General features: G+C 49.8%; 1 protein-coding gene across 4 annotated transcripts; it reads left to right on the plus strand.

Moving 5' to 3' along the window:
• Positions 1 to 3,848: 3,848 nt before the first annotated feature.
• Positions 3,849 to 11,673, plus strand: EFCAB12 (EF-hand calcium binding domain 12). 4 transcript variants are annotated; one of them, XR_003254998.1, is made up of 9 exons: positions 3,849 to 4,235; positions 4,377 to 4,974; positions 5,219 to 5,413; positions 5,941 to 6,094; positions 6,806 to 7,032; positions 7,865 to 8,078; positions 8,965 to 9,130; positions 10,468 to 10,828; positions 11,228 to 11,673. XR_003254998.1 is itself a non-coding variant. In XM_026074835.1 (8 exons), exons 2-8 carry the CDS (start codon positions 4,468 to 4,470, stop codon positions 10,733 to 10,735), a joined length of 1,731 nt encoding a protein of 576 aa, XP_025930620.1. In that variant the 5' UTR covers positions 3,849 to 4,235; positions 4,377 to 4,467; the 3' UTR covers positions 10,736 to 11,673. The 4 variants fall into 4 exon arrangements, 3 of the variants coding, with proteins under 3 accessions (XP_025930620.1, XP_025930622.1, XP_025930621.1); XM_026074835.1 differs by having other exon boundaries at positions 10,468 to 11,673; XM_026074837.1 differs by having other exon boundaries at positions 6,007 to 6,094; positions 10,468 to 11,673.
• The last annotated feature ends 58 nt before the right edge of the window (positions 11,674 to 11,731 follow it).

Genomic DNA, 11,731 nt, shown 5'->3' on the forward strand with positions numbered 1-11,731 from the left:
GCTTTTTGTTGTAGTACTCCTCGTATATTATGAGGGGTATATACTTTTAATTCTCCTCCAAAGGTTATCTTTTTAGCCTCTTCTACTAATAAGGCTGTAGCTACAATGGCTTGTAGGCAAGTGGGCCATCCCCGACTGACGGGGTCTAACAATTTTGAAAAATACCCTATAGGTTTCTTTTTCCCTGCCCATTCCTGTGTTAGGACTCCAAAGGCTGTCCCTTCCTGTGTACTGATAAACATGTAGAACGGTCTCTTAATATCTGGTAAACTCAAAACAGGTGCATTCACCAAGTCGGACTTCAAATCTTCGAGGCTTTGATCATCGGTTTGAGTCCATTTTATTAGCCCATCTGCTATTAGTTTTTGATATAAAAGTTTTACTTTATTGCTATAATTTTCAATCCATTGTCTGCAATACCCTAATAACCCCAGCAATTGTCGGACCTGTCTTTTGCTCTTCGGGGGTCTTATTGACAGTATACCATTTAGCCTCAGGTGACAGCTGACTAAGTATGGTATAGGGGTTAGCTACAATTGGGAACCTGGTAATTGTTCTTTTGTTTATTTCTCTTAAATCTTGTACCAATCTATAAGTACCATCTGACTTCTTTATGGGTAGTATGGGGGTATTATGGGGAGACATACAAGGCTCCAGCAGCTTTTGATTTATTAGCCTCTGGATTACTGGTCGGAGTCCTTGCCTCTCTTCCTGTGACATTGGATATTGCTTGACTCTAACAGGGATTTTTGGATTCCGTATATTCACTTCAAAGGGAGCAATATCTAGTTTCCCTACTGATTCTGGGGTATACCAAACTTCAGGGTTGATTTTGGCCTCATCTTCAATAGTAAGGGTGCATAATTTTATAACTAATTCTTGATTCTTCACTTCTAAATTGACTCTTAATTCCACCATCATATCTCGGCCCAATAAATTATATTCAGCTTCGGGAACTAATAAAAAGGGTCCAACACTTAATCTAGAGTCTGATTCTATTTCCACATTTTTAATTACTGGGACCTTAAAGGGTTCCCCCTTAGCTCCTATCACTTGTAATTTCTCTGGGGATGGTTTACACCCCCAGGGTACTGTTTGGACAGTAGATCTTTCTGCCCCAGAATCYACAAGGAATTCTACTTCTTGTCGCTGGGGACCCAATTTCAATTTTATCAAGGGCTCGGTTCCTTTATGAGTCCCCAGCAGATAGAGCCCCTGACCCCCCTAATCTTCTTGGAACATTTGCTCATCCTGCATTCGYTTCCTGCAATTYCTCTTCAGATGCCCTTTCTTCTGGCAATAAAAACACTCAACCTGCCTCAAGTCCCTCGTCACAACTTCTCTGGGTTGTCCTTGGTGAAGTGGCTTTCTTTTAGGTCTATTATACGACCTAGGGGGTTGCGCCTGAATTCCTGTCTGTCCTTCTCGGACTGCTGCCACCAGAATCTTTGCCTGCCGCCAACGGGTTTCCTCTTCCCTTCGCACATGCACCTTCTGAGCTTCCCTCAGCAATTCATCCAGTCCTCTATCTTGCCAACCATCTAACTTTTCTAGCTTTCTTCTGATATCTGGAAAGGCCTTTGCTACAAACTGTGTTTTCAATAGAGCCTGTCCCACAGGGGTACTGGGGTCTACCCCGGAATAAAGTTGCAGATTTTTCCTAAGTCTCCCAAGCCATTCTGTTGGTGTCTCATCCTTCTTTTGTTGTTCCATGAAGGCCTTATTAATATTTTGCCCCCTGGGAACAGATTCCCTGATTCCCTGAACTATTATGGCTCTCAGATCGGACATATGTGTCCGATGCTCAGCATTCTGATTGTCCCAGTCCGGCCGTTGGGTGGGCCATTTGATATCTGCTGCGGGACCTTGTTGGTGTTGTTGATCCCAAATCCGCATCCCAGCCCTACGGATCATTTCCCTTTCTTCCACTGTAAATAATATGCTTAAGATGGATTGTAATTCCTCCCATGTATAAAGGCTAGGACCTAAAAACTGATCTAATTTCTCAGCCACCCCTAAAGGGTCTTCTAATAAATTCCCCATCTCTTTCTTAAAATCCCGTACGTCCCCTGAACTCAGGGGCATGGACACAAATCCCATCCCTGGTTGTGGTCCTCCCATGGGGAGTTCTCGCAAGGGGTACAGCTGATCAGGTCGCCCACCTCCCCTCGTTTGACTCCTCGTGACCCTTCGGGTTTCTTCTGGAGAACTAGGAGGGTCTAGATCCCAGTCTGGGGTCGTTGGGGAGGGGCTACGAGGAGGGGCTGGTATTGGGTTTTGAGCCGGAGCTGAGGGAATATGGGGGGGGGAGGAGAAACGGGAAGTTCCTCCAGTATTTTGCTTTTCTTCTTCGAACCCTTCTCTTTCAGGGTAAATATCATGGTCCGGGTATCTGGTCTTATCCRTAAACTAGCATACTCACTCTCTTCTAAACTAAAGGGCTCCTTTGAATTCACATACATATTTAGGGCCTGACATATCCAATTTTCAAAAGACCCATATATTGGCCAATAAAGGTGGTCTCTTCTAATCTGCTTCCCACCCCATACTTGCATGCAGTAATGTACCATTTTCTCTTGACTTTTGCCTTTCCTGGAGGACCAATCGTCCCAATGCTTAATCATTAGTCCTAAAGGGCTATCGGGCGGTATATCTGGTAACCGTACTATAAAGCCCTCTATGGGATCAGAAGACTTGCTCTTTTTCTGTCCCATCTTCCGGAGCACACACGCACACACGCTCAATCGCTCCCCTAGGTCGTGGCCCACGCCCTCGCGGACAATGGGAACYGCACTACTGTAGGGTCCGCACTCGCTTCGTCCCCTGGGGACGTCTCACTCAGACGTGCTCTGGGTATCCCACCCCAACTGAACGGAACCACTTACCAATACTTACTCAATCCTGAGTCTTCGTTCAGATCTTCGTGCACAAAGTTTACGGGGTACTGCAGTTCTTTTGCTTACTTGTCCGATTTAGGGTTCGGAAGTACAAGTTGTGGTAGGGGAACTACCCACTCAAGGGCCATCCGAAGATGCGGCGCCTCCCCTGAGTCAGAGTCCCGAACCAGGGAAACCTACATCCGAGTCACGGCACCAAAATTGTTATAGGTAAACGTGACAAATCGTAACGACCACTCTAACTGGGTTGCATAAATTCCAATTTAATAGAATAATTGAGCAAGTCACAAGTAAGCAAAACAGCGCTGGGCGGCCGGGGAGTCTCTGCTCCACCAACGGCGCGCAAAATTCCCCCGCTCACAGTCTCCTTACATGCGGCTCTAGTTCCGGGTATACGCGGCACTTCCTGTAACTTCTGCRGTTGCGCCGACTGTTGCTAGGGGGTCTTCTGCAGCGGGGATGAAGGCTGCAGTCTTCCTCTGCGTTGCGGGTGGTGACCTTCAGGCCGCGTGCGCACATTTCACAATACAGTTCTACAATATTATCATATTAGGCAATCCAAACTAACATTGCAGTTTCAGTTCTCACATAGGCACCCGGTCTTTTCTTTAAAAAAAAAAAAAACACACTTCCTGGTTTGATATAACAAATTTCTCATATTACAGCGGGTGTCTCGTCACGAGCGACGGGCTCCTGTGGGAACAGCTGAGGGACAGCAGTAAACTCGGCGGCTCCCGCCGCAGCCCCGAGGAGCACCCGCTGCCCGCGGCGCTGCCGCTCGGCCCTCAGCGACGGCCGACTAAAGGAAATGGCGACGCCGGAGCCCGCCGCGCCCCGCCCCCGCCAGCGCCGCGCCGCGCCGCCGGCCAATCAGCGCCGCGTTGCCATGGCTGCCGCGGCGGGTGCCCCACGCGGCCGCGCGCAGGCGCCGTGGCGGGGCAGGGGCCGGGGCAGGGGCAGAGCAGCCATCAGGCCTGGTCCCCCGCCTGGTCCCCTTCCGGGCCGAGCGGCGGGCAGACGGCAGCTGATGGGGGCGGTGTGTCACACGGGGAAAGGCGGCTGTTAGTCTAGCGTGCCCCCGTTAGGGGGCTGTCGCCTCTGCGGTGAAAAGAAGGCAGGAGATTGCGCTAAATCGAGGTTATTCTCAGCAGAAACCTGCTGAGGGGATCGCTTACTTGTCTGCAAATATTCTGCAGCTCCTGGCACCTCTGCTACTCCTTGTAAAATAATGAGATGAGGAAGAAGTCGTTTTATCTCAGCTGGCTGTTAGCAGCAGCTTGTGTCTGCAGGATACTCTTCTTCATGCTGCCTTGAGATGTGATCTCAGGTCCAAGCCAGGTGATGTTAACTGCAAAGAGGCATTTGTCACCCTCCTGTCAAAACACTGCTGACTCCTTTTTATTGCTTTGTGGATTATTTCATTTTAGCTTAGAAAGATCTTACGAAATTTTAGTCAACTTCTTTTTTTTTCTCCTCTAGGATGAAAGTCAGATCTTCAGAGAAATCAATCCAGCTGAGCTTGACCCTAGATTTTGTAATAAGTGCAGCTGTTGTCACTTAAAGTACCAGCATGACCAGCAAGGATTTAATTGATGATTTGACTGATATCAAGCCAGAACTGGTCTTGGGGCACTGCTTCAAACAACACTGGCTGAGAAATATGTATCCACATTTTTTCTTTAAGTTGAAAGCAAGTAGGTTTGGGCCACCCAAATCCAGACGTCGCATTATTTTTGCTCCACCTATGGCAGGACCAACTTCTCCCTTTTCCCAGCCAACTCCAGCCCCGGATTTCTGTCACTCAGCCGTCTCGCAGCCGCCCCAGGAGGGAGAAGATAGCCTCCGGTCTCCAGAGATCACCTCCGATACAGATGATATGCAAAAGCTGGAGGCTTGGATTACGGAAAGGAAGCAATTCCGATCTCAGCTGGAAAACCTTGTGGATGTGGAAAGATGGCTGATGCAAAAACCTTCCCTCAGTGATCAAGAAGAAAGAGTCTGGGGGCGAATAAAGGCATGCAGAGCAGACGGGAAGGCTAGAAGCAAGTCAGCTCTGCCCCGCAGCCCGGAGGTCAGTGTACGTCGCACTGTTCTGCCCCGGGGTTGTTGCACCGCTGCCCTTGCAGACCTGCCACCGCCGCAGGGTCACACAGACCTGCCGGTGCACGAGGCACTGCAGCACATTCCCTGGACGTGCACAGAAAACACCGGCTGGTGTCAAAGCAGCGGAGTTACGCTGCTTTACCCCGCTGATGTCACAGCTACCGGCACGGTAATTCTGGACAACGGTGATGTCAGGGTTATTTTCCAATCTTTTCCAGTGCTTGCCACCGGAGAGCAGCCGGCTCCAGCGCAGGGGTCGCGCTCCCCTTATTCGTGCGCCGTACCCCCAGGCCCTTGTCACGCTGCACAACCTTCTGCACAAACGGAGTCTCAAGATGGTGGAGTTATTCAGGAAGGCTGATATGGACAGGGGGGAAATCATGAGAGAAGACTTCATTAAAGTCATCAAGGAGGTATGCAGGGAACAGAAAAGTAATGAACAGCTTCAACTCTGTCTTATTTTCCTGCATGTAAACCCAGAGTGGTTTCAGTGGAGCAGATGGCAGAGCTTCAGCAAGGGGTATTTTCTCAGGGAATTGCTCCCGCAGCCTGTGAAAAGCTTACAGGGAGAGGGGAGGGGAAGGTGCAGAGAAGCTGGATGTAACCTAGAGCGAGTCCCAGGAGGGAGGGAAACCCACTGCCTCCAGGTCTAAGGACAGTCACTGCTGTCATCTGATATGATAGTCCACCCCTGAAGGTCTTCTCAAAACCCGGAGGGCTGGGAGGTTTTGCATGTTAACAGCTGAGAGCTCTGCAGAAGGCAGCAAAGGCCCAGTAACGTTAATAATCTGGATAGACCCAAGTAAGCCTCACCAGGTTGTCTTTGTGCCCTGCCTACCTGCAAACGCAGCTGGAATAACAGCAAAGCTCGTTCCTCCTGACCCTGTGGCAAGCCTCGGACTTTTTGTTATCACGATGCCATTTTGGTTTTGATTACCAGACCAAAGTTCCCATAAGTGACAAGGATTTGGAGGATGTGATCATCTTCTTGACTTCCTCAAAACGGGGGAATTTTATAAGCAATGACGATCTGATTGAATGTCAAGATCGGTGGCTGGAAATGATGCAAGGGCAATGCAGAGAGACCGAAACAGGTGAGATGAAAACACTGTGCTGGGAAAGCACCTCTATATCTTTACCAAAGTGTATGCAGAACATGGTTCCTCTAGATCATTGCCCTGGAGCAGAGTGGCCAGAAGGAGACTTCTCCAGGGAGAAGCTGAGGAATGCAGCAGATGTGCAATACTGAATCAGCCCAATTGCAGGAGAGAGATTATCTAGTCTTTTGGGTTTGGCTTAAAATCAGAAGCCTGAGGTTTGACATCCTGTACAGGATTTTGTTAGTTAGCATTGATCATCCAGTTGATCAAAAACAGACCTTTCTCCAGCTGTCAGTGGCAGCTGGAAAACACAGATTCAGAAGATCTGCTTTTTTAAATCCTAACCCAGACCTGAAGGCTTGTCACAGTACCTGTGTCATCTTAAGCTACAGTTTTCACATCTATGAGATAAGAGGCATTTTGCTGCCCTTGTGTTGTACTCACTGTTTTGCAGATTAAAAATATATTGTAAGCAAACAAAAAACTTCAGGAAGCTGTAAACTAGAGTTGGGGATAGTCTGTAATATTCCCGTCAGGATCAAAAGCCAAAGGATGTTTTCATTCAGAGATCTGAGTCGGGAGTTCCAGCTTGCATGAAAGGCAAAACCCCTTTGTCTTGAATATTGATCAGTCCAGATGTTTGTCTCTGCTACTTTGTAACACAGTTTTTCTGAGCTTTTTCTTTGTTTTTGTCATGTATCATAGGTGTACAAGCTCAGTTCCAAAAAGCCACTTACAGAACTGCCACATGTTCAACTTCTGCTGGGGACAAAGCCAAAGAAGTGAAGCCTCTCGTTCCTACCAAGCCGGAAACACGGTTAATACTGTTAGAAGTTCCCCCGATCAACATTGAGCCAGAACGCAGATATCTAACCTACGATGAAATGGAAGAGACTGGAAAGCAATTCAGAGACAGGAGGCGAAGGGAGAAGGTACTGTGTATGTGACAAGAGAACAGGCACACCTGCATGTGTTGGCAAGTGTGGGGTGCTTTAGAGGACAGTACAGAAGTAAAGAAAAGAGCAGGGGGGTTATGGTGAATATTAACTTTTTAACAGTCCCTTGACAACATAGTGCCTTGCAGCTGAGGTACTACAAACCCTCTGAAACAAATGGTTTGGCTTCTGTACACTTTGGTGAGATAAATACTTTTTATGGGTAAATGTCAAGAAAAAGATGATGTTTGGTAGATGATGCAATTTTTATGTCTGGTGATGGCTACCTGTCCACCAGACCATGATTTGACCCTCAAGATGCTGATGGGCACTTTGTCCTGTTTAGTGTCAGCGTCAGTGTAAGATGGTCAAATGGAAATATAAAACTGATTCATTCACCCCAAAATATTTTACTTGGAGTATCTAGGGTTCGATGAGCTCTGGCAGATCCAAGGCGACCTCCTCTTGCCTGGATGCCAGCATGCTGCCCCACACTCACTGACAGCTGGCTTGCCAGAGCCTGTGGCTCCTGGACATAGTCAGAAAATAGAAGGTGACTGCAAGATTTTATCCATCTGAGGCACCTCTGTGCAGTGTGCTGCTCTTCTGATAGATCCTCCAGGGAGTGTCTGTCTGAGGCCCAGCTTTGGAAGGGAGCTGCACCCACAGAAGGTGCCTGGTCCCCCTGCAGGCTGCAGAGCCCTGTCTGCATGCCCCTTGGAGATGTAGCCTTGCCTGTAGCTCCTCTGAAGGGTTTGCCTTGCTGATGCACTGTAGCACAAACACACTTGCCCGGCAGTGCTGACTGGGACCTGTCCTTTACTTGCAGAGCAAAGACACCCTGATAGAATGGAAAGAAAAATGTCGGCTGGTCAGATCTGGGGATAAATGTGTTGATGAGCACTGCCTGCCATCCACTCTAGAGGGTGACATGGGAGAACTGGTTGACCAGTATCGCAGGAATTGCTTCATGACCTATCTGAAGAGCTTCAAGCTGTGCAAAGACTATAAAATTCGTCTCACCAAACCGGTGCTGCAAAAAGGTAAAGCAAAGACCAGCAGCTTGATGTGAATGCACTAAATCTGACAGACTTGCATCTCTTCCTGAGCCCAGAAACACGGCTCATGTATGAGGGCTGCTGGTGAGGCATGTCTGCAGACCGAGGAGGGCAATGGGATGCTACTGGTCAGGATCAGGAATACAATCAGCAGGCCCAGGGCAGGGCCTGGGTTTCGGGAGCTAGGCTGCCACTGGGCTTCCTGGAGGATGGCGCAGAGGCAGAGGGATCTAGTGTCTCCGTTAATTCGTCTTCCACTGCTATTGTATTGGTAAATCCCACTTCCCAGTGTGGCGCACAGAGCAGCCCCCGCTGTTGAGGAGATGGTCACCCTCAAAGCGCAGCCTGCCATGTGGTTGGGACACTGTTCTCCCCCCCCGTCAGGGCACAGCGAGGGCCGGCTGCTCCCCAAGGGACGGGGAGCCGGGAGCCGAATGTGGTACCACGGCCAGCAGGGCAGGGGCCTCACTGGCCAGCGCCCAGCCCCACAGTGCCCGAGCTGGCAGCCAGCTGGCATCCCTACAACGCCGCTCAGCTGAGACTGTGACCCCAGGCTGAGCCGAAACGGGGTCCTGGGCCCTGGCAGGGCGTGAGGGGGTCCGGGTGAGGCTGAGCAGGGCCACAAAGGGCTGTTGGTGCCCTCAGGGCCCTGACGCCTTCCCCCTTCACATCATGGCTGTATCACCTCCCGGACAGACAGAATCGAGACTGACCTGGACCGTGTGGGGAGGGACAAGAGGCGTACAGTCCTGGGGCAGTTGGGGAATTTAAGTTTTCTTGGGTAAATGTATTCAGCATTTGCTGCCCTTACACCACTGCTGTGTGGGGCAAGCCATGACTCTTCTCCTTTCGTTGTTCACTTTGCCAACAGCCCTGCTGCACCCAGGAGACAAGATCATAAAGGAGGGAGAAGACCTATGGAAAATCAGGCAGCCTGGAGGGCCCTACACCACAGCACCTGCCCACGCGCTGTCACCTGCGAGCACATCCACATCAAGAACTGCATCCAGAAAGCAGGCCAAAGAGAAGCAAAACAGGTTTGTTCAAAGAGAGTTTAAGATCAGTCCCCTCCTGCTGCCCTGTTGTGTATCACTCCTCTGTGCTTGTTCCCCACCGCACCTGAGGTGGTACCAATGTGTTGGAGTGGAACACTAGGATGCTGCATGGGAGCAGCCAGTGACAATAAAGGGGCAGATTCTCTTCTCAGCTACACGGACACTTCTGTATTTTAGCAAAGCCATCGGGTTGCAGTGGTATCAGCAATGCCTGGCAGGAGCATTAGAGACTAGTTGGGTCTAGTTCTGTACTGCGAACCTGCAGAGAGCTACAGAGGTGACAAAACTTCTTTCCTAAGAAGGTCCTCCTCAGAGTGACCCAACACTGTCTGAAATCCACTCAAAGAATATGTATTGTGAGAGAAAGAATCGAGCTTTACTGTCTGATCCTGAGTGGCTTTACAGATGCAGCTACCTTGCTCCTGTTATACTGAAAACACTGGATTTCGATTGTTAAACTTAATGTCAGAAGTTCACACTGCAATTTGCATGGGTTGATTTTTCAGAAATCAATAAATAGTACTTTTTTTTAAAAAAAAAAGCTCTGCTCAGGTCTTAAATGACTTGGGACTCCCACTTGAGAAGCAATGCCTTCATTTGTTCTAACCTTGCCATGAATGTTACAGGGCTACAAGAATAGGTTCTCAGAGGAAAACAGCATGGTCCAACCTTCCTCCTACCCAACCAGGGCTACCAAAACAGCAAAGAATTTTCTCTCTCCAAAAATCAAACAGTCCAAACTTTGGATCAGTGGAGAAGTTTTTAGAGAGAAAAAGCATAGCAAAGTAGAGCACAATCTTCTGTGTTTATCTCAGTTAAAGAGGGTTTAAAGAGTGTTAAAGAGTTAAAGAGTGTGGAGGTACTATGGTGATGGGCAATGTAACAGTTCTTAAGATAGTTTCGCAGGTTGGCATTTCTAATGTAAATAATGTATAATAAGGACAGATATACCCGATTATGCAGCAAATATTTGGGTCTAACACAAGGAAAGCTGAATTAAAATCCCCTCTGAAAGGTCATTTGTCAGCCCAGTTTGTCTTGACTTGTGAAATGTAGGCAGGCTGAACATGCCGTTGAGAAAATACTTGGGATCAGCATCTCAATCTGTTCAAACAAAAGCATTCATAACTCTAATCTCAGAAATATCAGAAAAGGGCACAGGCCTGGCAGAGCTTCCTGGAGCCTGGAAGCCCTGCTAGCTGGTTCCTGTCAGTCTCACTTTTGTCATTACTAAAAGGAGCAGTGAAACTACCCAGAATTTAATCTCTGTAAAACATATTATCATTCTCTCTCATCCTTTTTTATTTTATTTTTTTCAGGCAGCTCCAAAGGAATAAAATGCAAAAGAAGTTTGCCCATGTGCGCAAGTCAAACGACAATAACTTCTGGCCAGGTCACCTTCTGGACAAGATATGCCCTTACCTACCTGCAGTGGAGCCTGGCAGGGCACACGCCTTGTTCAGCTACATCCACTCAACCAAGCCTGTCTATCGCGGCATCTACAACCCCGACCGCAGCTGGCTTCTCAGCGAGCAAGGATACTTGACCTACGGAGATGCTGCTTTCAGAAAGAGCCATTTCATCTGAGGTTGCTCACACAGCAGCATGAGCTGTGAGCACAGCTTTGTGATCCGTCAGTCATCTCAATGGATCTGGGCTGTGCTCACGGAGGAAATAAAGGTATCAAACAGTATATTTTCAAGTTAAAGTTGGGGGAGCTGGACTGGCAACAAAACACACTTCTTGACTGGGAGCTGTTCTGCTCATCCAGTAACAAGAGGCTGTTTTGTAAAGGGTAATGAGTTCCTGCTTCCTGGGCATAAATTAAGCGTAAGGGCTGTAGTTAAAGCGTGTGGGGGAAGCGGGGGGTGAAGGCCACCCTGCACGACATCCAGCTGCCAGTTCCTGCCCTTCCCTCGGGGTGCCGGCTCCCGAGGTCCGGCCTGTCCAGCGCTGGCAGGTCTCCGGGGACTCCGAGTAGCAGCAGTGCGGTGACACATGCCAGGCGTGTGGCATGGCTCGGCCTGCGTCTCTGGCCTGGGTGGAGGCAGTTGCCACATCACTAATCCTCTATTTCAGTGTCAGGAGAGAAAATTAAGCTGATTCTGGCAACAGAGTGAAATTAGACTCCCCCAAAGGTTAGGAGGGAGGCATGTCTTTTGGGATCCCCAAGGTCCCCACGTCCCCAGGGGGAGGTCCCCAAGGGCAGGTCCCCAGGTCCCCATGTCCCCAGGGAGGTCCCATGTCCCCATGGGGGTCCCATATTCCCAGGGAAGGTCCCGTGTCCAGGGGAAAGTCCTGTGTCCCCTGTGTCCCCGGGGGAGTCCCATGCCCCCAGTGTCCTGTGTCCCGGGGGGCGTCCCGTGTCCCAGGGGAGGTCCCGTGTCCCAGGGGAGGTCCCGTGTCCCCAGTGTCCCCGGGGGAGTCCCATGCCCCCAGTGTCCCGTGTCCCCGAGGGAGTCCCGTGTCCCCAGTGTCCCGTGTCCCTGGGGGCTCCCGCTGCTGCCGCGAGGGCCCCACGGCCAGACCGCCGCGGCCCCGGCCAGGCAGTGGCGCCGCCGCGCCGCGGCCCCGCTAGCACCG

This window comes from Apteryx rowi, unplaced genomic scaffold (genome assembly GCF_003343035.1).
Source record: "Apteryx rowi isolate R43461 unplaced genomic scaffold, aptRow1 scaffold_4, whole genome shotgun sequence".
In the NCBI taxonomy this organism is placed as follows: Eukaryota; Metazoa; Chordata; class Aves; order Apterygiformes; family Apterygidae; genus Apteryx; species Apteryx rowi.